This window comes from Lycium ferocissimum, chromosome 11 (genome assembly GCF_029784015.1).
Source record: "Lycium ferocissimum isolate CSIRO_LF1 chromosome 11, AGI_CSIRO_Lferr_CH_V1, whole genome shotgun sequence".
NCBI classification, from domain to species: domain Eukaryota; kingdom Viridiplantae; phylum Streptophyta; class Magnoliopsida; order Solanales; family Solanaceae; genus Lycium; species Lycium ferocissimum.
Window position 1 is genome coordinate 43,957,787 of NC_081352.1, and position 25,323 is coordinate 43,983,109.

General features: G+C 34.1%; 2 protein-coding genes, 2 non-coding genes and 1 pseudogene across 5 annotated transcripts; all 5 read right to left on the bottom strand.

Annotated features, from left to right (window-relative positions):
* Positions 1-3,311: 3,311 nt before the first annotated feature.
* On the bottom strand, positions 3,312-6,852 carry LOC132038381 (protein DOWNY MILDEW RESISTANCE 6-like). The gene is made up of 4 exons (XM_059429058.1): positions 6,568-6,852; positions 5,884-6,131; positions 4,379-4,700; positions 3,312-3,602 (listed from the first exon to the last, which is right to left on the bottom strand). The coding sequence occupies exons 1-4, from the start codon at positions 6,850-6,852 to the stop codon at positions 3,312-3,314; spliced, it is 1,146 nt and encodes a 381-aa protein (XP_059285041.1).
* Positions 5,777-5,848, bottom strand: TRNAD-GUC (transfer RNA aspartic acid (anticodon GUC)). Its single transcript has one exon. It is a non-coding gene; the product is annotated as a tRNA-Asp (tRNA).
* A 4,797-nt stretch (positions 6,853-11,649) lies between the features above and the next one.
* Positions 11,650-15,699, bottom strand: LOC132037654 (protein DOWNY MILDEW RESISTANCE 6-like). 2 transcript variants are annotated; one of them, XR_009409949.1, is made up of 5 exons: positions 15,013-15,699; positions 14,317-14,564; positions 12,984-13,308; positions 12,537-12,658; positions 12,043-12,178 (listed from the first exon to the last, which is right to left on the bottom strand). XR_009409949.1 is itself a non-coding variant. In XM_059428199.1 (4 exons), exons 1-4 carry the CDS (start codon positions 15,352-15,354, stop codon positions 11,912-11,914), a joined length of 1,182 nt encoding a protein of 393 aa, XP_059284182.1. In that variant the 5' UTR covers positions 15,355-15,691; the 3' UTR covers positions 11,650-11,911. The 2 variants fall into 2 exon arrangements, 1 of the variants encoding a protein (XP_059284182.1); XM_059428199.1 differs by lacking the exon at positions 12,537-12,658 and having other exon boundaries at positions 11,650-12,178; positions 15,013-15,691.
* TRNAD-GUC (transfer RNA aspartic acid (anticodon GUC)) lies at positions 14,209-14,280 on the bottom strand. The gene has a single exon. It is a non-coding gene; the product is annotated as a tRNA-Asp (tRNA).
* Positions 15,700-17,756: 2,057 nt separating the features above from the next.
* On the bottom strand, positions 17,757-24,671 carry LOC132038382 (cytochrome b6-f complex iron-sulfur subunit 2, chloroplastic-like; annotated as a pseudogene).
* Between the last annotated feature and the right edge of the window lie 652 nt (positions 24,672-25,323).

Below are 25,323 nucleotides of genomic sequence, written 5' to 3' on the forward strand. Positions count from 1 at the left end.
TTACACTTTAACATGATATTAGAGCATGCAAAGACATTCTGAATTTGAAACTCACCGCTGCCATTTTCAACAAGAATTTACACTGTTAAAGACAAATTCAAAATTTAAAATTAATGAGTTCATTCAGCACTCTTTGAAAATATGCATTCAAAACGTATAGTTATAACACTTAATTTTCAGAATTTTGCACGTATATAACTATGATATAAAAAATAGTTGATTAGGATAAACTCATACCCACGAGGCCACGGCTATATGTTTGCGGGCGCTGACTTTAGACAGAAATAGATAATACAAGATAGCAATATATAGAGCCACCACCTAATACCAACTTTGCGACATGAGTAAATTACTAGCTAGCTAGGTTGTTGGCCGATGATCGTTTATGGATAATATATATAACGTGCAGCCAAAGCTTAATTTGAGGAATGAACATGGGTGACGTTGATGAGCAGCAGAAGCAGCTCGCGATATAAGATAGTCATGACTTACGCAGAGACAGATCCAAAATTTAAATTTTATGGGTCTAACCTTCAAGATTTTTAGCATTAAGCTATTATAATTTAAAAGCTATGGGTTAATTGATACTCCATCTACTAGTATTTGTTCTACTTTTAGTGAATTTATACATCAATTTATACTCCGTATAGAAGTATTGGGTTCAGATGAACTCGGCACCGTTACTGTGGATCCGCCCCTGGACTTATATATGAATGGTGGCACAATTGATTGCCCTATTTGTGTACGATCCTTATAGAAGGTAAGTGTCCATATATGTACGTAAGTACTTACTCTTATTTAAAACTATTATTTCTTGTTTCTTGTATATGAATTGAGTTAATCATCTGCATGCAGTCTGACTTTAAATAGCTGATATAATTATAGATGCTCCTCAAATTCGAAAGTTCTAGTTTCGATCGTATGTAAGCAGTTGAAGACTCCCATATTTGTAGACAGTTATCGGAAATCCGGGAGCAACAGAGTGCCAGCAGACTTTAAATCTATATTAACGTCCCATAAATGCTAAAGGGATCGGGTGGTTTACGGTTAGTTACGTAGGAATAATAATATACGGGCTCCTTTCCATTTCCGTTCTCTTCATTTTCTTCAAGTTCTATCTTAGATTAGGGACACATGGCATGGATTAGAGTTAATGACTAAGATTTAATTGACTAAAACAAATCCCTAATCATGGTTTACATAATTAATAACTTATCCATAAATATATTAAAATATTCTCTCTCTTCCTCTTTTATATTTCCCAACTAAAAGATTAACTCAAAAAGGAATTGGAAGATAGAGTGTAAGTTATCAATTCAAAAATTAATATTGAAAAAGGGATTTTCAACCCTGCTATGTAGATAAAGAAAAACGAAAGAAATATTACCAATTGAATAATGGTGATATCCTGTAGATAAAGAAAAACGAAAGAGCTATCACCTATTGAATAATGGTGATATCCGATATAATTAGTAATATATTTTGTGAATTAGTAATGGAATAATGGAATATATTCTGTAATATCATAGAATTAGTATATCACCAATTGAATAATGAGTCTAATTCTGCGTAGGAAAAAAAAGTGGGAAACGTAAAATAGGAAGAGAGAGAATATTTTTATATATTTATGGATAAGTTATTAATTATGTAAACCATGGTTAGGGACTTGTTTTAGTCAATTAAATCCTAGCCATTAATTCTAACACATGCCATGTGTCCCTAATCTAAGGTAAAACTTGGGGAAAATGGAGAGAAGGGAAATGGAGAGGAGCCCAATCCATAATATACTGTCTAAATTTATGTAAAGGATCCGAAATACAAGAGTTAAAACACTTAACTTTATTTGTTATAAATTTTTCATATTTCTTTTAAAGAAAATTCATATTGTATTTGAAAACTACACAAAAAGTACACAAGTTAGCATAGCTAATGATTCAAATTATTTTAAAGAAATAAAGAACATTGTAGTTAAAAAAAAAACTTTTGACTCCCAAAAATAATAGCACATTCACATTAAATGAGACGAAAAGAGTAACACATAAATTGTTATGGATGAATTGGCATAGATGTGTCATTTTAGGCGCTCCAACCTATTTACGGGAGCAGATCTAGCCCTTAAGATATGTGTTCACGCGAACCCAATAACTTTTGTTCATACCCTGTATTTGTATTACGATGTCCACCAAAATATTTATGAATGATCGATTGTGGACTCAGTTATTAGTTTATGTTACCTTGAGATTATCATAGGAATTAGGAACCTATAAACTTGAAAATCTAGACCTGCCTCTGTCTATATATGTATTTTACATATATTTTATTCTACATTTTATTTTCGTATATAAACAAATAAAGTCATATTCATTCAAGTGGTGCAACACTCTAATAATTAAACCCCAAGCGCTAGTTCAAGAGTTACGTATTACATAGGCACAATACATAAACAAGTCCTACCCAACCCCCTTCCATCACAGCCCAAACCCACCTACCCCGACCCCATCTCACGCCCCACCCTTCGCCACCCACCACCTACTTATTTTTTAAAGTTTCTATTTTATCATTTACCTTAGTTTTATTAATATATATATATAAAATATTTTGTAATTAAGATTAAGGGCATTTTAGTAAACTTACATGTTATTATACAATACCCTACAGTCAAACCAAATAATAAAAATGTTATTAAACCCAACAAACGATAATTCTATCCAAACATTGTATTCATTAATATAGTACAATACAATTCGATACTATACATTATGAAACCATGGGTAACGACCATCCAAACAGGGTGTAACTAGAATTTGGTAAGAGTACTTGAGCGGGTTAGGCTATGACCTATATTTTAACTTATTTTGACCAACTCATATCAACCCAAGTAACCTAACTCAATTATTTAACTCAGCTCATTTTGAATCACCTAAATTCAATCCAACCCGTACATTTGACATGCGTACTCACATTTAATAGTCTATTTTGTTGTAAGTGGCAGTCAGAGGCGGATCTAAGATTTGAAGTTTTTATTTGTGTGTTCTCGCTAGAGATCACGGATAAAATAATAGAAAAAGAGAAAGGCAATATAAATAATAAAAAGATAAATGAAAAATTGAGAGAGCTAAAAAAGGAATTACTGGTACAAAAGAAGTAAAAAAGTACAAAGAAAATGAGAGTTGAAAAATGTTCAAGATAAATTTAAACTTATGTCTATCAGTCATGACACCTTTATCTAATTTACGACTGGAGGTGGCAGGATTAAATATTTAACATAATTTAAGCAAATTATAATATCAATATGTAAAAAATTTATTAATCTAGGGGGTGCCATGCCACCCCATCCTAAGGGTGGATCCGCCCCCGGTGGAAGTCATTATCTCATACAGGGCACTTTTTCCTCTCTTAATAGTGCTTTGTTGGGCTCGAATATAGTCCTGGTACACAATGGGCCGATACTTGCTTTCACTATTTTCTTTGAGAAGTGGGCCTGCAGGCTGAACTATAGCTGTCATTTCTGGGCCATGGCCCACTGCTACAGATATCCTCGTCTTTTCCGCATTGACTACTGATCGATGCTCTACGCTCTTGTACTTCCCATTACTCAATATCTGAGAAAAATGTTTTGTTGGTAACTGAGATTTGAATTAAAAGTTTTGTAAAAAGGAAGATGCTTATAACAACATTAATATCCTACCAACGGCTATAACAAGTTAACAAATACAGACGGTATAAAATCCAATAATTGCGATTAAGGAAGTTAAAATTAGCTCATGAAAATATGATACGCTCAACTTATCCAAGTTTGGGCGGATTAATGACCCATCCGTTTAGTAACTCAGTCTGTTTTCACCCGTTCAATTCAACCATCTAAAAGTTAGACTGATTTGGGATAAAATGTAGCTCAAACCGACCCATGAAAAAATTATCAAAATATATTTTTTGTAAAAAATTATTTGATATGTTATATAAAGTTATAAGGAAGTTTTTTTTTATTAGGTGGTTAAATAAACTATAAGAAACAAACATAGAAATTAAAACTTGGTAAGAGTTGGTAGGTCGGGTTAATAACCCATTGTTTAGTCCATTTTACCCCGCCATCTCAACCCAAGTAACCTTTTGAATGGGATAATGACCCGCTCATTAACTCAACTCATTTTCACTCGTCCAAATTCAGTCCATCCTATCATTTGACACCTCTATAACATTACGGACATAGTTATAAGTTAATTGAAAGCAAAAGTAATGAGACTAGCTAGTGGTTTGCTTATATGAATTTGGACAATCTCCCTTCATGAGCTAACTTATCGGGTTGAGTTAAGCCCAAGTTTCATATATTTACGCTAAGTATATATGTTAAATGGAAAGCAAAAGTAATGAGATTAACCTCCAAATAATCTCCTAGGTTGACGACGAAAGTGCCAGGGACATGAGGAACAGCAAACCATGTTTGATTGTGTTTAATTTGCAAGCCATGGATGCCATTGTCCGTCAAAATAGTAAGAACACCATGATCAGAATGTGCAGCAAGTCCCAATGTCTTGTTTGGCTCAGGACATGGTGGATAATAATTTGTAGCTAGGATTTGAGTCCCTTCTCCAAGTGACCTCTCTATGTATTTTGGATCGAGGCCTAATCCTTCAGATATTGCACCAAATATTTTTACAGCAAGTTGCCAAACTTCCTTTAAGTACTCCTTTGCGACGTGCCTTCAGATACATGTACCAATTGATTAGTTTTATCACTACAACAATAACAACATACCCAGTGTATTCCTCGATGGTGGGGTCTAGGGAGGGTAGAGTATACGCAAACCTTACTCCTACCTTGAGAGGTAGAAAGGCTGTTTCCGATAGACTCCCGGCTCAAGAAAAGGTGCCAAGATTAGTTTTATCACTAAAGGTGAAAAAGAAGAACCTACTACTATCTCTTCACTCCAAAAAGATTGGAGTAACAAAATTCTGGGAACAAATACAAATCATCTAATTTTCCTTTAAAATGGGACAATTTGAAATAAATTTAAATAGTAACTACACCAAAAGAACTGGTTATAATTTTAATAGTGAAAAATATATGATGATTCAAATAATTGTAATCAAGAAATTCTACTCTCCAAGACGGTGCATGTAAGAGGAAGGAAATCCCATTATAATAGAAGGATGCTACAAAATAGAAGCAATTTTCAACTTGGATTGCCAAATGCCCAGGAGTACAATGAGTTGAAAGAATATAAAGAGTTTAAGTTATACATGATGGTGCTGAACTATTTTACACCTTGATTAACCCCATATAACCGATTATAGCAAGTTACTACCTAAATAGTTTAGATTGCCATAAATGTTTTTTTTTTTTGTAAATTAACATAATCTGTAGCTAGAACAAAATTTTCTTTATACATTAGTAAATATATAGATGCTAGTATAAAAATTTCTTTATAAATTAAAAATTACATAGATGATAAAACATAATCTGAGAAAATGTTAAGCAACAACAAGAAGATACATTCCACAAGTGGAGCCAAGTGGAGTCGGGGAAAAGTAGGATGTACAAGATATTACCCCTACTTTGGGGTAGAAAAGTTGCTTCCAAAAAAAATATTGCGCCGTTGCCAAGATCGAACCCGGCTCACCCGTGTGAAGGGTGGGAATACTTACCGCTATACTTCAGCGAGTCGGAAAAAAGTAGGATGTACGCAGACCTTACCCTAGCATCTTTGTAGGGTACAAAGACCTTACTCACCCGTGTCTTTATGGGGTAGAAAGACTGCTTCCGAAAAAAATAATTGCGCCGTTGCCGGGGATCGAACCCGGGTCACCCGCGTGACAGGCGGGAATACTTACCACTATACTACAACGACTTGGTGTCAAAATGTTAAAGCATTATGCTAATTACCTGTAGCTCGAGGGATTATCTGGCCAAAGGTTATAGCTGTGAGGAACTGGACCGCCATAGTGCCTCAGAAAGTCCCTCCAATGAAGGGCATGCTTTCTGCTAGTGTTCAAACTTGTTCCATATCTTACTGGGTCCATCACATTTTCTGAAGCATATCTCATTTTCTCTTCCAATGGCAGGTTGAAAAATTCTTCTATGACTTTAAGCATCTCATCCATGATAGAGATCTTTATACCATGATTAGTCACCTGTGAAAATTTGATTGAAAGAATCTTAATCATATACTTGACATTCCAATGTAAATAGGAGTAATAGAAAAGATCAGGAAACAGAAAACTAGTGTACTGGTGACCAAAAAAACATTTGGCTTATCAGTTAATTAACACGCATTTACTTTCATGCACAAGAAACCATTTAGTAATTGTTTAGCGATTAATTGGTTATACATGAGCGTAAGAACTTGTAAACAAAGTCATATATAGCGATTCTAGTAAACATGTTTTCACTCTAATTCTATGTTATGTTTGATATAAAGATCTACTTACTATTGTAAGTTAATTAATTTTATCAATGGTATGAAATAACCATATATTGTCGGTCCACCGTCCACATAACTTAAATATAATAAAACAGAGAGAGAGAGAGAGAGAGAGAGAGAGAGAGTTGGGAATTAAGGTAACTGACCCTAAAGAATCCCCATTCAGCACAAGCAGAACTAATGGCATGTATAGTGGACAGCCTTTGCTCAACAGGTCCATAAAGGCCACTCAAATCTATAACAGGAATTGAACCATGGATCGCCAAGGATGGCCTTTCTTTTTCTGGCAGTGGCAAAACATACTCGGGGGGCAGCATTTTCATGTCCTTTGAATTATCAACTAGGTACTTCACACCTTTCCTATAATCAACGCTCACAGTAATATCATTGCTAGTGACTGGCGGAGAATTAGGAGAAGTAATTAGAGCCATTGCTTGGCGGTGGGGTGAGGACAGGGGAGAATGAGTTGTATGTGAGAATGAGTTGATGTGTTGGCTGTATAAGAATGAATGACTTCACTGGCGGAGAATTGGCAGAGAAGGAGATAAGGTTTAAGGTGGGTTTGCAAGGAGGAGAAGATGAAGGACACGTGGATAATAATGCAACTATACTCCCTAAAATAACTGTAAATTTATTCCCTATTTCTAGTCCCTTTGTCCAATTTAGGATCCCCAAATAATGAGTTAATTCCCTAAATGGTCACTCATATTTTGAGAACTGCCTCATAAAATTACTTTTGTTTCTTTTAGGATAATAATATTACTCAACTATCACTATTCTCCAAAAAAATACAAAACACCATAAAAATTTCTTTCTCTCCTAGGTGGCATGATATTTCACATTAAACTACTATTTTTTAAAATAATAAACTAATTTAACACATCAATCCCATTTAATCCAACCTAACCCATGCCTTATACCCGATTTTAGATCTGGTTAAAAAAAGAAAAGCTATTTTATACCCAAATAATATTAGTGATTTAATACCCGAAAGATTCAAAATTATTTACACCAACAACGTATAGAACTTAAACTCTATATTTAAATGTTCTTGAGAAGATATTTTTTATTTACTTACCAAATACCAAAATATAATAAAAAAATCACCTATTTATCAAGAAAACATTTTCCATTGTCCCAAACACACTGAAAGTCTTGCATTTTTTCCCCAATATTTTTTCTACCCTTTTTCTTAAATCAAACGCTAATTATAATTATGCGAATTCTTATACGACTAACCAAATATTTAGTATTTTTTTTTTTTATCCCTATTATCCCTCTCTAATCAAAATATCTTTTTCTTCACTTTAAGCTAAGATGATTTTTCAATCCGTCCAATCCAATGATGACCTTGATTTATATTATTGTACCTAAATTCTCGATTATACAAGACTTCTGCCATTTGTCTATATAGCTAATTAAATCATCGTTGAATATGAATAACTTAAATTCCATAGATCTTATCACTGCTTGTTGTCATGTCTCAATTAAATGTGCAATCATTTTTTATTCCGGCGCCAAAATGGCACGTTTTTGGACCTTGAAGACAAAAATGGCATGTCTTCTTTTTTTAATATCAAAATGGGTTTTTCGTTGGTTATCCAATTTTAACACTAAATGTAGTAAAAAAAAAATTGTATTTCGTTACATACACCGGCGAAATACAATTTTTTTTTTTTGTTGTATTTCGCTAGGTTACTAGCGAAATGTAATTCGTCTTTTTTTTTTTTTTTTTGTGTATTTCGCTAGGTTATTGGCGAAATGTAAATAATCTTTTTTCCGTCAAATGTAAAAAAAAAAAAATGCATTTCATTACATACCTGGCTAAATACATTTTTTTTTTTGTATTTCGCTAGGTTCTTGTAAATGTAATTCATTTTTTTCCTTTTTTTTTTAAAAAAAAAAAAATCCACTTTTTCATGTGTTTTTTTTAAGTTTCCTAAAATAAAATTATGAAAATATAAATTTTTTAGGACACAAAAAAATCAATTTTCCTGATTTATTGTTTCAGATATTTTAATTAATTAAAAAAATCCAATTTTTCATTTCTTTTCAAAAAGCGGATTTAAAAAATGAGATTCATTTTTCCTGATTCTAAAAAAACCATTTTCCAGATTTTTTTTAAAACAAAAAAAATAATTTGCCAGTAATAATAATTTACATTTAAAAAAAAATTAGTGTTGACCGTTAGTCAAAGGGCATAAATAAAAAAGTTGAATTGAGGGGTATTTGTAGCAAAATAGATGAATGAAGGGTATTTTTAGACAATAGTTCGGGAGCATTTTTGCTATGTTTTGTTAAATTTTAACAAAACTAAGTTTGGGGAGTATATAAAATGCTCATGTAAAAGAACATATATAGTTTTTAGGTCCAAACTAAAGGTAATATACTATTTTGATCCTTTTCTCGTCGTGAATTAGGATATTCGATTAATATTAAAACCTCTTTTTTTCCCATTCAATTTGAATTTTTTCCCTTTGTTGCACAATTTTCATTCATATTTAGTAAAAATCTAGGATAAAAAATATATCTCAAGATGGTAATCCGATATGTTTTGAATGTCAATTTCAAGGCTCGAAATTCATTTAAGATGGCATTAGTGAACTGATAAATAATAAAAAATGTCCACAGTTAAAACTTGGCTTGTTTTTATTATCCCAAATCAAACCTATGTGGGTGCGTGATTTAGTAAATATTAAGTATATTTTTGTGTATAATAAATCTTATTTTTAAAAGATCGCAACATATTCGAATGTTACGAAAAAATAACACGGCAGGAACTTAGTGTTTTTTTCCATAAAAAGATCGCAACATCTTATTTTAATAAATCTTTTACTAGCTTAGTGTTTTTTTCCATTTAACGATTATTTTTATTTTTTAACGTAAGGAATAATCAAGGATACGTAAACGTTCGGATCGTCGTTTTAAGGGGTTGAAAAAGGTACCGAAGTAAGTTTTGTTTAAGGTTTAAGTGTTTTATTTTTTAAGGTTTTGATTTAAGCGTGTTACTTTTTAATTAAGACATAACTTTATTTTGAATATAAATATAATTCTAAAAAGTATAGGGAGAAAAACTAGTTGTAAAGTGGTCAAACTTTAGATGGTTATAACTTTGCGCTCGGACGTCCGTTTTACGCGTTTTTTTTTTTTTGAACTTGCGTATTTTTTTTGAATTAACTCCCCAAATTTTTAAAAAAACACCTTTTATCCCATTCGATTTCAATTTTCCCCTATAAATTTCAGAGGTTTATTTACATAAGATGATGATACGCAATAGATTTCAACGTAAAAATTCGTTGTATGGGAATGTCAATTTCACATACAACGGAATTTTTTGAAAATAAAGGACTAATTTTCTCGACATATAAAGTTGACTAAAATAACCTTACAAAAATATAACACTTAAACCTAAAGTTTCCAAAACTACTGGTAAAATCCTTTATACAAAAAAAAAAAAATCTTTGACGTAGTATTTCTATTGGGAGCAAATCAAAATAGTATAATACATTATACCTTAAGTTTTGCGTAAGTGAGTGTTTTAAATCAACTCCCAAATATTCTGTTAAAAATTTAAAAATATGTAAAAATAAAAAATACCCTTCATTTTATTTTGCTACAAACACCCCTCAATTCAACTTTTTGGCTCATTTATGCCCTTTGACTAACGGTCAACACTAATTTATTTTTTAAAATGTAAATTATTTATAAATTATTTTTTTTGTTTTAAAAAAATGCGGAAAATGGTTTTTTAGAATCGGGAAAAATGAATCTCATTTTTTTTAAATCCGCTTTTTTGAAAAGAAATGAAAAATTGGATTTTTTAATTAATTAAAATATCAAACAATAAATCGGGAAAATTGATTTTTTTTGTGTCCTAAAAAATTTATATTTTCATAATCTTATTTTAGGAAACTTAAAAAAAAAAAAAAACACACTAAAAAGTGGATTTTTTTTTTTAAAAAAGAAAAAAATGAATTACATTTCGCTAGTAACCTAGCGAAATACAAAAAAAAAAAAAAAAAATTTATTTACATATACTACAATTTTTTTCTACAAATGTTAAATGGGGTTAACATTTTAGTTGGATAAGCAAAAAGTCCATTTTGGTATATAAAAATAGAGAGACATATCATTTTTGTCTTCAAGCTGTGCCATTTTGGCGCCGGACTCAATCATTTTTCTACAATCGGCTAATAGTTGTTAATTAATAGTGATGAAGGAGCTGGGTTCGCAATATGGTTTTTTTCTCTTGTTTTATTCCATGACTTTTTTTTTTCAAATGGCATTGTACAGTATACCATTCATGAATTAGATTCTCTTATATTTAATTCCACATATACAGTATACTTTCAATTAATACTAAATTCATAATAAAGTAATTGATAAAAATAAAATAAGAAACATCATAGACTATATAAATGCAAATAAAATTTTTTGATAAATCGCGTCTTTGAATCTTTTAATCGTTTAAAATCGGGTATTAGATATGAGTGTGTGTTAAATGGGTTTGATGAGTTAAATAAGTTTATTATTAAAAAATAGAGTTTTAATGTGACATGGCATGCCAACTAAGAGAGAAGAAAACTTTTCTAGTGTTTAATATTTTTTAAGGAAAATGGTGATAGTTTAGTGATATTATAGTCCTAAAAGAAACAAAAATGACTTCCCTTGTTATTAACTCTTTTACTAGAGGTAACACATATTGTTAAAATGAATTGGGATAAAGGTGTCATTTTAGGCACTCCAACCTATATCTATGGGAGCAAATCTAATATGAGTCACGCACAACCTAATAATTTTTGTTTTTATTTATTCTAAAAAATATTTATAAATGATTGATTGAGGATTCAGTTATTATTTTATGTTAACTTGAAATTATTGTATGAATCTATAAACTTCAAACCTAGATCCTTTTCTGCCTATGTATTATACATATACTATTTTATTCTACATTTTATTTCGTATATAAGCAAATATGTAACAGCATATTCTTTCAAATGGTGCGACACTCTAATAATTTAAACCGCAAGCGCTAGTTCAAGAGTTAGATATTATCAGATCATTTTCTAGCATAACAAGACACCAAATAAAATGAAGGTGATGTAAATTGTGTGTGTGTAACTGGTAACATGGTCCTTACCAGTTGAATGGCAATTTCATGATAAGGAAGCTGCATGACTTCCCTTGTTATTTCTTTTACTTCCAATAAAAAATTAATATGTGTCCCGTTGGCATCAATCACTTTTTATTTATTTATTTATTTTGTGATGAGAAAATCCATTAAAATTACATACTAAACGTCCTTACAAGCGAAGACTAGCCTAGGAAGCATAGTTCCTAATTAGAATTTGGTAAGAGTTGGCGGGTTGAACTATGACCCTTTTTTTAATCTCATTTTAACAAACTCATATCAGCGCAGGTGACCTAACTCATTCATTTTGACCCGCCTAAATTCAATCCAACCAGTACATTTGACACGCTTACTCAAATTCAATCGTATATTTTGTTGTTTGTGGAAGTCATTATCTCATGCAAGGCACTTTTTCCTCTCTTAATAGTGCTTTGTTGGGCTTTAATATAGTCCTTGTACACAATGGGCCGATACTTTCTTTCACTCTTCTCTTTGAGAAGTGGGCCTGCAGGCTGAACTATAGCTGTCATTTCTGGGCCATGGCCTACAGCTACAGAGATCCTCGTTTTTTCCGCATTGACTACTGCGCGATGCTCTACGCTCTTGTACCTGCCATTACTCAATATCTGAGAAATATGGGGTTTAATGTTAGTAACTGAGATTTGGGACAAAGTTTTCTAAAAATAAGATGCTTTTTATCATATTAATATCCTAACAATAAAGTATAACCTTCTCTAACAAGTAAAAAGAAAATGCACAAACAATATAAATTCAAATAATCAAAGTTAGGGATTATAAAATTAGCTTGTGAAAATATGACTCGATCGATACGTCATGTTTAGACGAGTTAATGTCCTGCTCATTTTTAACTAAGCCCATTTTGACTAGTCCAATTCAGTTCATTTAAAATTGCATTGATATGGGCTAAATATGTAACCTAAATTTACCTACAAAAACCTTGTCAAAATATTTTTAAGAGATTACCTACAAAAGTCTCAATGTCTTGTTTGGCTCAGGACATGGTGGATAATAATTTGCAGCTATAATACGAGTCCCTTGATCTCCAAGTTACCTCTCTATGTAATTTGGATTGAGGCCTAATCCTTCTGTCAAAATATTTTTAAAAAATTATTTGATATGATATATTTTACCATAACAAAGAAAAACAATTTATTAGCTAACTAAATAAAATACAAGAAAACAAGCAAATAAATCAGAACTTGGTAAGAGTTGGCTGGTTGGGTGGATTATATCTCTTTGTTTAGCAATTTTGACCCAACTCATCTTAGTCAGGTTATCTCTGACCCATCCATTTATTAACTCAATCATATAGCCTGTTTAAATTCAGCTCAACTCGCTTATTTAACAACCCTAATTACGATACTCTGATACTATATGGATTAAATTTGAAGCAAAAATGATGAAATTAACCTCCAAATAATCTCCTAGGTTGACGACGAAAGTGCCCGGGACATGAGGAACAGCAAACCATGTTTGATTGTGCTTAATTTGCAAGCCATGAATTCCATTGTCCATCAAAATAGTAAGACCACCATGATCTGAATGTGCAGCAAGTCCCAATGTCTTGTTTGGCTCAGGACATGGTGGATAATAATTTGCAGCTATAATACGAGTCCCTTGATCTCCAAGTGCCCTCTCTATGTAATTTGAATCGAGGCCTAATCCTTCTGATATTGCACCAAATATTTTTACAGCAAGTTGCCAAACTTCCTTTAAGTAATCCTTTGCGACGTGCCTTCAGATACACGTACCAATTGATTAGTTTTATCACTAAAGGTGAAAAAGAAGAACCTGCTACTATCTCTTCACTCCAAAAAGATTGGAGCAACAAAATTCTAGGAACAAATACAAATCATCTAATTTTCCTTTAAAATGGGACAATTTGAAATAAATTTAAATAGTAACTACACCAAAGAACTCGTTATAATTTTAATAGTGAAAAATATATGATGATTCAAAAATTGTAATAAAAAAATTTTACTCTCCAAGATGGTGCATGTAAGAGGAAGGAAATCCCATCAATTATAGAAGGATGCGACAAAATAAAAGCAATTTTCAACTTGGATTGCCATTTGCCCAGGAGTACAATGAGTTGAAAGAATATAAAGAGTTTAAGTTATACTTATCGATAGTGTGGAACTATTTTACACCTTGATTAACTCAATATAACCGATTATAGTAGGTTATTACTTAAATAGTTTAGATTACCATAATTTTTTTTTTATGGTAAATTAACTTAATCTGATAGCTAGTATAAAAATTTCTTTATATACATTAAAAAAATACATAGATGCTAGTATAAAATTTTCATTATAAATTAAAAAATGCATAGATGATAGAACATAACTTCAATTTTAATAGCTAGGAAAATGTTAAGCAACACCAAGAAGATACATTCCGCGAGTGGAGTCGGGGAAAAGTAGCATATACAAGATATTACCCCCACGTTTAGGGTAGAAAGGTTGCTTTTGAAAAAAATATTGCGCCGTTGCTGCCGGGATCGAACCCGGCTCACTTGTGTGAAGGGCGGGAGTACTTACCTCTATACTTCAGCGAGTCAGGAAAAAGTAGAATGTACGCAGACCTTACCCCTACCTTTGTGGGGTAGAAAGAATGCTTCTGAAAAAAACAATTGCGCCGTTGCCGGGGATCGAACCCGGGTCACCCGCGTGACAGGCGGGAATACTTACCACTATACTACAACGACTTGGTGTCAAAGTGTTAAAGCATTATTGATAATTACCTGTAGCTCGAGGGATTATCTGGCCAAAGGTTATAGCTGTGAGGAACTGGACCGCCATAGTGCCTCAGAAAGTCCCTCCAATGAAGGGCATGCTTTCTGCTAGTGTTCAAACTTGTTCCATATCTTACTGGATCCATCACATTTTCTGAAGCATATCTCATTTTCTCTTCCAATGGCAGGTTGAAAAATTCTTCTATGACTTTAAGCATCTCATCCATGATAGAGATCTTTATACAATGATTAGTCACCTGTGAATTTTGCAAGCGTTTATCTTAGCATAAAATTTGATTAAAGAATCTTAATCATATACTTGACATTCCAAAGTAAATAGAAGTAATAGGAAAGATCAGGAAACAGAAAACTAGTGTACTCATGACAAAAAAAAAAACATTTGGCTTATCAGTTGATTAACACTCATTTACTTTCATGCACAAGAAACCATTTAGTAATTGTTTAGCGATTAATTGTTTATACATGAGCGTAAGAACTTGTAAACAAAGTCATAATTAGCGATTCTAGTAAACATGTTTTCACTCTAATTCTATGTTATGTTTGATATAAAGAGCTACTTACTATTGTAAGTTAATTAATTTTATCAATGGTATGAAATAACTATATGTTGTCGGTCCACCGTCCACATAACTTAAATATAATAAAACAGAGAGAGAGAGAGAGTTGGGAATTAAGGTAACTGACCCTAAAGAATCCCCATTCAGCACAAGCAGAACTAATGGCATGTATAGTGGACAGTCTTTGCTCAACAGGTCCATAAAGGCCAGTCAAATCTATAACAGGAATTGAACCATGGATTGCCAACGATGGCCTTTCAGATTCTGGCAGTGGCAAAACAAACTCGGGAGGCAGCATTTTCATGTCCTTTGAATTATCAACTAGATACTTCACACCTTTACTGTAATCAACTTCTACAGTAATATTATCGCTGCTAGACGGTGAATTGTCACTATTGCTGGTGGTGTATGGCGGAGTAGGAGAAGCAATTAGAGCCATTACTTGGCTGTTGGAAGAGATGGGGTTCATTCATATGGAATTTTTAGTTCTTGATGAACTTCCTTTGCCACGCGTTGGTGGTCTTCGGTGCAATAGGCCTTGTGGCATTGTCCATGCAGATAAGACATCTTTTGCTCTAATTTACTTACCTGTTCCAGACTAATTTTGGAACCTAGCTAACGGAAATAACGATGCTAGCTCTTTTACAAGTTTCAGAGGCTACTGTTGCTCCAACCTTTTTCTGGATTCATCTTTACTTCATCATCATTCACTTGCAATGAATAATTAATAACTTAGTGCATTAATTGGTGTTAGCCACCCTACACTTCTACTTGATCCAGTTCTTTTTATCTTGTCACTTTACTTAAAAACAAATTGATTAATGAATATCTTTCAAGAATACAGTATTATTTTTTATCTTCCTACCCTTATTATTCCTAGAAGACATATAGCCACCTTGAATTGTTAAGGAAGAGATAAAGGATAATTTAGTCACATACTATATTATATAAAGGATTAAAAATATTTTAGAGTATGATACAAGTTAATCACGAGTTTGACAGTAGATGATGTCTTAATCTTTGCTTAAGGACAACTTATTCTTAAAATTGGGCACATATACTCCTAGTTTGTACTGTTTTCCCCTAATCCTTGCCAAAATGATACGTCCCGATTCTTTGGTGTATGTCGCGTTAAATAAGCATTTTTTTGCGCGAATGTCCTTCAAAGGCACTAGTCTTTAATTTTTGTCCTTCGCCTAAAAATTCATGGGTTTCAAGTTCGAACTCCCGCTCAGTTAAACAAAATTTTAAAAAATCGCAAGGCAGAGTTTTAAATTCAAACTTTGTTTGAACCTTATAAGGCAGAGTTTGGGCAAAAGCTTGCCTTAAGGCAAACCTCTGCCTTAAGGCTTAACTTTTGCCCGAATAGGCCTAATTTTGGGCAAAAGTTAGGCCTTAAAGGCAGAGGTTTGCCTTAAGGCCTAATTTTGGGTAAAAGTTTGCCTTAAGGCCTAACTTTTGCCCAAATAGGCCTAATTTTGCTACAAGGCCTAACTTTTGCCCAAATAGGCCTAATTTTGCTACAAACCTCTGCCTTGCGAAATTCTTTTTTGACTAAGCCGGAGTTCCAACCCAGAACCTTAGGGTAGGCGAAGGACAAAAATTAAAGACCAGCAATTTGAGGGGAAAAAATTAATGACCAGTGCCTTTGAAGGACCATCGTGCAAATGACCCTAAAAATAAGACGACAGTCTCTTTTTGTCATGACGGTGTATGGGCCTCTAAAGCCTGCTAAAACTGGGTCATTTGCATAAATGACCTTATGGCCACTATTTAAATCCTGTTCCCATTATTTCAATGAAATTTTACATGACATAGCTAATTCTAAGAGGTTTTTGTGGTTAATCACTACTATTTAATTTAATTACTATTCATAGCTACAGTAAATTTTCAATTTTCATTTCATACCTATATGCAGTTGTATATATGTATTTGAATGAGTTATATGCAGTTGTATTCTGGAGTGTCTTGTATCCTTAAATGATGTAGTTTTTTTATATAGTATATTGAGTTAAATAGCTATATTGTATTGAATTTTTGTTTATTTAATTTGATATAATTTAGTAGTATCAAATTCTGATATAGTCAAATACATCAAAAAAATATATGTATATGAATGTAAATTTGCTTTGAATTAGTTATATGCAGGTGTATTTGAATCATTGTTTTGGACAACTTTACTGCAATGGCTGAATACATATGTATGTGTATTTGTATACACATTGATATGGCTGAATACATATTTTGATTATATTTGTTTGTACTGCAATTATATACATTTATATACACTCATGTATTTGATTGTATTTTTGTCTTTACTGCAATTATGACTATATGTTTGCCAAATAAATTGAACTTTTGATTTTATGTGTTGTTTGTTTCATTTATCTACATATGTATATGGCTGAACAGTGTATTTAAATACATTCAAATACACGGGAGGATACCTAAAAACTAGCTACGAATCTAAATATGAAAATACTAGCTACAGCTCATTAGAAACAACTAAATTTTAGTTATTTGCGTAAGTTACTCTTTTTATTTTATTTTTTTCCAGTTAAGTTACTCTTATTTCAATGGGTTAAATTTGTCGGTAAAGATAAATTCATCCAACTATTCTTAAAGGTAAAATTTCATTAGTCCACTCACAATAATAGAATTTAAAAGTGACCACAGAAAAAGACATATGGTGCAAACAATCCAGGGAGTTTTACACTAGAAAACAGCCCAACAAAATTCACAAGAAAAATAACTGATCTTTAATTCCGAAGATACAATGGCAGATCAGATAGGCTGATAGGAGTACTAAACATCTTTTCACGAGGACATGATAATGAAATTTGAATGATATTTATGAACAATTGAAACAAATTTATCCCAGGAAAAAAAGAGGTCATTAGGGGACTGTAAAAGGGATATGTTCTAATGCTTACAACATAAAACTAACGTTTATTTTATCTTCATGAATAATAAAGGGAGAAGCACTATGATACAAAAGATATCACAAGATACTGCAGGAATCAAAAATGTTGAAGTTAAGAGGGATACTAAGCCCACCATGGAGCTTCACCAGTTCTGAAGTCTGTCTCAACCCATGGAACGAACACTTCCTTCCCATCATCAATGTCAGCGTGAGCCAATGCCAAGGACTGTTATAAGTTGAACATTGCAAGTTACTACAACTGTTTAAGTTATATACACCGACATAAATGACTGCTAGTTTCATCTAATTCCCAGCAAAACACGGGTCTTTCTTTTGAGAAATTATATTTTATGTGTCAAATAACATACCTAACTTATGTGAGGGTCTCTTATTACTTGACAAGTGTACTCGTGGATATATCCTATTTATGCATAATGCACCCTCTCCTAATATTTTTTCCTCTTTTATTTTTGAGCTATTTCTATATAGTGATAGTTGTTGGGAAGAAATAAGCAATAACCAAATTGCACGATGAGGTAACAGCGGAAGAAATACCTAAGTCGAAACTTCCCACACTATTTGATCCAAGAGAAGACAATAAATACTAGCACAAACGGAAATTCAGGCAGCAGCTATACCAACAATAAAATAGCAAAGCAAGCAAAAATAAATTGAATGAAAGAGACACCAAATATACGTGGTAAAACCCCTTCAAGGTGAAGAGGAAACATCCACGGGACCTCTGGCCCACAAAAGCTCCACTATAAATAACAAGAGTTACAAAAATGTTCTCCAAATGTCTAGAACAACAAAGCCAAGCACGGAGAAACAATACATAAAAGATAGCACCAAAACTAGCGAAGAAAGGAGAGAAATCACCCCCAAAAATGAGCTACTGTTCAGAGAAATCACCCCCAAAAATGAGCTACTGTTCGTACTCGAAAACTAGAGCTACAGACCCCAAAATCCGATCTCCACCGTTGAAATCGAAGAACCAGATGTTGAGAACCCCCATTTCAAATTTCAGCATGATCCAACGGTTAACGAATTGGAAAACGCAATTTAAAGCGGACTGCTGTAGCAGAAAATTTCTGGACGAAAATATGCTTTCTCTCTCACGTTTTTCTCTCTATATGGCTGCTATGAATTCACTCTTGTGTTCTCAAAATAAGACCTAAATTGATCCTATATATAGAAGACCTAAATTGATCCTATATATAGAAGAAATTTTGGGCAAAATTGGCCTGGTCCAAATTGGATTGGGTTTTATTAATCCAATTTCACATAGGAAGGGAAACCCAAAAACCTAATTGGATTGGGTTTTATTAATCCAATTCCACATAGGAAGGGAAAACCCAAAAATCTAACAATTCTCCCCCTCCCGACTATGTGGAGGAAACCGCCATCCCGGCGATCAAGCAACACTTTAAATCTAGACTCGCAGCCAAGCGTAGGACAACCTGAATAGATGCCATCTTCACAAATGGAGAAACGATTTCATCAAAATCAACTCCTTAACGATTAAAGCCCTTGACAACCAATCTAGCCTTGTACCGTGGGCCGGGTTACCATCTTCATGTTTCACCCTAAAAGCCCACCTGTTTTTCCAAGCTTTTCTGTCTCTAGGAAGCTTAACCAGATTAAATGTATGATTATCATGCAAGGATTTAATCTCATCTTGCATATCATCAAACCACCTTTCTTTTTCTTCACTATCCATGGCCTCATCAAAACTTTCAGGTTCTCCCCCATCAGTCAAGAGTACAAACTCATTGGGAGAATAACGAGATGAAGTTACTTTCTCTCTAATAGATCTTCTTAGAGAACTCTCTGGAACATCAATAGCAATTGGTTGCTGGCCAACCACATCATCTTCCACTGGAGCATCAATAACTTCATGCTGGTCATTCTGAACATGATCACTATCTTCATTATCAACTTGATCTTCATTATTTTGAAGATTTTCTTCAGGTGCAATAGTCACAGGAATTGGATCAACATCAACTAAGCTCTCATTGCTATGAGAATCAACCTTCTCAGCTTTGTCAAAATCTTCAATTGTCCAGTTTTCAAAGAACACAACATCACGGCTTCTAACAAGTTTCTTCTCAACTGGATCATAGAAATGATAGCCAAATTCGTCTTGACCATAACCAATGAAGATACACGCCTAGTTTTAACTTCCAAATTTTTGACCTCTCATCCTTAGGAACATGCACAAAGGCCTTACACCCGAAGACTCTCGGATGAGCATAAGAGACATCCTTACCAAATCAAACTCGTCGGGGACATCATCATCCAAAGCAACAAGAGAGATAAATTGATAACATAAGCAACGATTAAGTGCTTCTCGCCCAAAATGAATCAGCAACTTAGCATCTCGAAAGCAAACATCTAACCCTCTCAACTAGAGTTCTGTTCATTCTCTCTGCTAAACCATTTAACTGAGGAGTCTTTGGAGGAGTTTTTTGATGCCGAATACCCTGCTGTCTACAATAATTATCAAAGGGACCAATGTATTCACCACCATTGTCTGAGCGGACGCATTTTAGTTTCTTCCCTGTCTGTCTCTCAACCAAGGCCTGAAAAGTCTTGAACACATCAAGTACTTGATCCTTGGACTTCAAAGGAAATACCCAGAGTTTGCGAGAATGATCATCAATAAAAGTCACAAAGTAAAGTGCACCACCACGAGAGCTTACTTTAAAAGGACCACACAAATTAGAATGTACCAACTCCACCAAATCTAGCTTTTTTGAAAGCGAATGACTATAAAAAGAAACTCTTTTCTGTTTTCCGGCTAAGCAATGAACACATCTCTTTAACTTTGCTTGTTTCACTCCAGAAAGCAAATTCTTCTTAGCCAAATTATCAATCCCCTTCTCGCTCATATGACTCGGCCTTCTATGCCATAATTCTGATGAAATATCATTCTTCACCAAATTTACTGAGTCACCACAAGTGGAACCCTGAAATAAGTACAAGTCAGACATCTTGTAACCTCGAGCCATAACCATTGAACCTTTAAGAAGCTTCCACTGGCCACCACCAATGGTTTGATTATAACCATCATCATCAAGCTTTCCCACAGAAATTAAATTCAGACGAACATCTGGAGTATGCTTGACATTGTTACGAACTAACCTCCAACCGTTCTTACTTTTCAAGCAAAGGCGTGCCAATGCCAAGTACCTCAACCTCACTATTATTGCCCATTCATAGATTTTCAAAATTACCCGGAGTATAAGAAGAAAATAATTCCTTCTTTGGCGTGACATGAGAAGTGGCACTCGAATCCACAAACCAGTAGACTCATCACAAACAAGATTGATATCATTTTTACCACAAGCAATAAGAAGATCATTTTCAAGAATAACAAGAACACGATTTTTATTATCGCCTTCTTTCTTTTGCTTTTTCTGGTTTCTCTTAAACTTGTAGCAATGTTTCTTGATGTGCCCTTTCAAGTGACAATAGTCACATGTAAGAGTCTTGTACCTGGAGGATCTTGACTTGCTTCTACTTTTGCCTCTCCGCCATTCGACCTCTCGGGTTACTTCTCCCCCTCGTCTTCGCAACCAAAACATCGGAGTGTGAAGTTCAAGAAGACGACGCTTGAGATCTTCTTCTCATCTCTTCATTCAAAACACCACTCTTAGCATATTCCATGGTTACACCATTACCGGGAGAGCGAATTAGTCAAAGAAACTCGAAGAGTTTCCTAAGAGTCTGCGCAGTATTAAGAAGCCAAAGTCCTCGTATTTCTTCATCAAACTTGACACCCATTCCAGAAACTGATCAAGGACACCCTGAAAATCATTGATATGATCGAAATAGGGCCGCCTCTTTGTATCTAATATTCATCAATTGTTTCAGTAGGAACAACTTATTATTGCCAGTTTTTGAAGCATAAAGTCTCTCGAGCTTTTCCCACAAGCTTTTAGCATTTGTCTCATTAACAATATGATTTCGAACATTATCTTCAACCCATTGCCTGATATAGCCACAAACCTGTAAGTGCTCAAATTTCCAATCCTCATCTTCAATAGACTCGGGTTTCTTAGAAGCGAACACAGGTAAATACAACTTCTTGACAAATAGAAGATCTTTCATCTTGCTTTTCCAAATATGGTAATTACTGCCATTTAAACAAACCATCTTGCTTATATTTGCCTCCATCATTCAAATAGACAATTGACACAACCAAATACAACCACAAGCTCTGATACCACTTTGTTGGGAAGAAACAAGCAATAACCAAATTACACGACGAGGTAACAGCGGAAGAAATACCCAAGTCGAAACTTCCGACACTATTTGAACCAAGAGAAGACAATAAACACTAGCACAAACGGAAATTCAGGTAGCAGCTATACCAACAATAAAATAGCAAAGCAAGCAAAAATAAATCGAATGGAAGAGACACCAAATTTACGTGGTAAAACCCCTTCAAGGTGAAGAGGAAACATCAACGGGACCTCTGGCCCACAAAAGCTCCACTATAAACAATAAGAGTTACAATAATGTTCTCCAAATGGCTACAACAACAAAGCCAAGCACGGAGCAACACTACATAAAAGATAGCACCAAAACTAGCGAAGAAAGGAGAGAAATCACCCCCAAAAATGAGTTACTGTTCGTACTCAAAAACTGGAGCTACAGAACACAAAATCCGATCTTTACCGTTGAAATCGAAAACCAGATGTTGAGAACCCCCAGTTCAAATTTCAGTACGATCCAACGGTTAACGAGTAGGGATACGCAATTTAAAGCGGACGTCAGAATGTGTAAAATTTCTGGACGAAAATCTGCTTTCTCTCTCACATTTTTCTCTCTATATGGCTGCTATGAATTCACTCTTGTGTTCTCAAAATAAGACCTAAATTGATCCTATATATAGAAGAAATTTTGGGCAAAATTGGCCTGGTCCAAATTGGATTGAGTTTTATTAATCCAATTCCACATAGGAAGGGAAAACTCAAAAACCTAATTGGATTGGGTTTTATTAATCCAATTTCACATAGGAAGGGAAAACCCAAAAACCTAACAATAGTCAGCTTCAACAATTTCTGCTATAACAATTGTTCAAATGCTTGACCAAAAGCCCATGTAGTGCCTCATGCCTTGCTGTTAGGCCAGAGGCAATTGATAAGATATGAAGCTGGTACATAAACTGCTTTTATGCATTTATGATAAAAGGAAAGAAAAAGGTATTAGTGCCAAATACTAGCTTATGGACTTACCAAAGGAACAGGTCCTCTAACAACTCTTCCCTGATTATTGTATTGAGATCCATGGCATGGGCAAATGAACTTGTTCTCAGCAGTATTAATTGGCACCACACAACCAAGATGAGTACACACAACATTGATACCATAGGTTGTAAGTGTCCCATCATTCTCCACAACTAGGTAAGTAGGATCTCCCTAGAAATTTCATGAGAAAAGATATCACAATATAAGAAAATTCAAAGCCAAGAACAACATAACTACGTCTCAAATCAAAGCAAGTTGGGATTGACTACATGTATTGTCACTGATCATGCCTTTCTTTGAAAGACTTTGCATCGAGTCAAGAAATTAAAGTATTTATAATTACCTTCAATCCTTGAATCAGGGTTCAGTTGCCAGGTGCATGAGTTTTGAGCCAGGCGTGTGATGACCACAGTCACAGGGTCCATAGATAAGGCATTGTTCAGTTTATCCACACATTAGGATAATATATATACTGTTAAAACCTATGAGTCCACCTTTTGGTTCACCACCTGAAAGTTCACCAAAACAGTCTAAGGGACCTTGTCCCTGAGCTATTTTCACAGATAAAGATGAAAAGTAAATAAGGCAAGATATTTACGTGGAAAACTCCTTGCTCAAGGGATTAAAAACCACGACCTATCCTAGTAGGATTTCTAACTTCACTAAACTGAGCAATGTTTCAGATTACAAGCTGTTGCAACCTAAGAATTAGACCACTAATCCCTCTCCTTATAATAACTCTATTGCAAGCACCTTCTTTGACTAACTCTAGTCAAACACCAAACTAATTCAGCTAACTCTAGCTGAATCCTCACACAACTATGACTAACTCTAGCCAAGTGTTAACAACAAAAGCTTAGTAAAGACAAAATACCTATGAAACTCTTCTTAAGGAAGTATAGGTTTACAATGTAGAGATCATAAAGACTAGACAATTCTAGGACTCAAAACATTTTCCGTTGTTGAGATCTGGTCCTTGAAATCTGTCTTACCTTGTTCTTGAAAGCCCCGAGGAGAACTGTGGCGGCTGCACTAGTATAAGTCTAATCTTTTTATGTTTGCAAGTGTTAGGGAAAATAATGTTCAACATGTTGTATAAGTATGAGACCAATAGAGAGAGCATGTGACCATGGACACACACACACATGTCACGCGGTTATACCAAACCGTGCCAAAGAAGCATACCGTGTCTTCAGGCAGTGCTCCCGTGGACCTGATAGAGAACCTGGTCCTTTGCCCGTTTGTCAAATTATCAAAACTATGAAATGCTATAACTCATAAATTTCCCCTTTTTTGATGATGACAAAATTGTACGGATATTCCCCCTGATGACCAATTTTTTTTTTCCATAGTAAGTATGCAACATTCAACTAGCTTGTATCCTGGAATTCCCCCTAAATATTCAACAAATTTGTATCCAGGAATAAGGACATGTCCCTCAGTATCATTCTTTCATATTCATCATAGACACCAGGTTGACAACACACAACTCTTCCCGCAACACTTAAAGAATAACAGGCACAGAGCACAACTTACACGCAATACGCAACACGCAGCATAAACAACAAACAACTCTTTCCCCTTTTTGCCATCATTGAAAAGAGACATTAAGCACAAATATAAAGAGAGAGTGCCAGTGAATTAATATTCAAATGATCTTAGCAGTCAATCTATACCACAAACATACAACATAAACTTGCCATAGTGCCGATGTCATTAGTCAGACCAGAATAAGATGTTTGCAAAGACAAGGACAAGGGTTAACAGACAAGGATTAACAACGAAAATGAACTGAGATGATTGAATCATAGAATTGCAAGTTTGATGGGATTAAAAGCTTTGAGCATCATGTCCAGCCTTGCATCGGCAGCTTTGTGAGTGTCCAAGATTTGCTCCTGAAGTTGTTCAACCTTCTTCTTCAGCTGAGCATTGTCTTCTTTCAATTCAGCAATCTCTGATGTCTGCACTTCACTTGAATCAGGTCCTTTTACCTTTAACTTAGCAGTGTCAGCTTTCAATAGAGCATTTTCAACCCGTAGCCTTTCCACTTCAGCCAAGATCCTCTCATTTACCTCAATAAGACTAGAAATAGTAGAGGTGCATGCTCCTCCTTTCTTTTGCACAATGTCACACTCCTTTAGGGTACTCAAGGAAACATTTATTTTTTTAATTCCTTTAGTGACCTTTCCAGTGATTACCTTGAAGTGATCAAACACTTTAGTTAGAAGGAAGCCATAGGGGAGACCATGCTTGTCATCCT

What these genes read in the sequence shown, in the direction of transcription:
- LOC132038381 (XM_059429058.1), bottom strand. Translation starts at nt 6,852, where the DNA reads ATGGCTCTAATTACTTCTCCTAATTCTCCGCCAGTCACTAGCAATGAT. An exon ending in GATAATCCCTCGAGCTACAG is followed by an intron (nt 4,701 to 5,883) that starts GTAATTAGCATA and finishes ATGTATCTGAAG; the next exon opens with GCACGTCGCAAAGGAGTACT. An exon ending in ACCTAGGAGATTATTTGGAG is followed by an intron (nt 3,603 to 4,378) that starts GTTAATCTCATT and finishes CATTTTTCTCAG; the next exon opens with ATATTGAGTAATGGGAAGTA.
- LOC132037654 (XM_059428199.1), bottom strand. Translation starts at nt 15,354, where the DNA reads ATGAACCCCATCTCTTCCAACAGCCAAGTAATGGCTCTAATTGCTTCT. An exon ending in GATAATCCCTCGAGCTACAG is followed by an intron (nt 13,309 to 14,316) that starts GTAATTATCAAT and finishes GTGTATCTGAAG; the next exon opens with GCACGTCGCAAAGGATTACT. An exon ending in ACCTAGGAGATTATTTGGAG is followed by an intron (nt 12,179 to 12,983) that starts GTTAATTTCATC and finishes CATATTTCTCAG; the next exon opens with ATATTGAGTAATGGCAGGTA.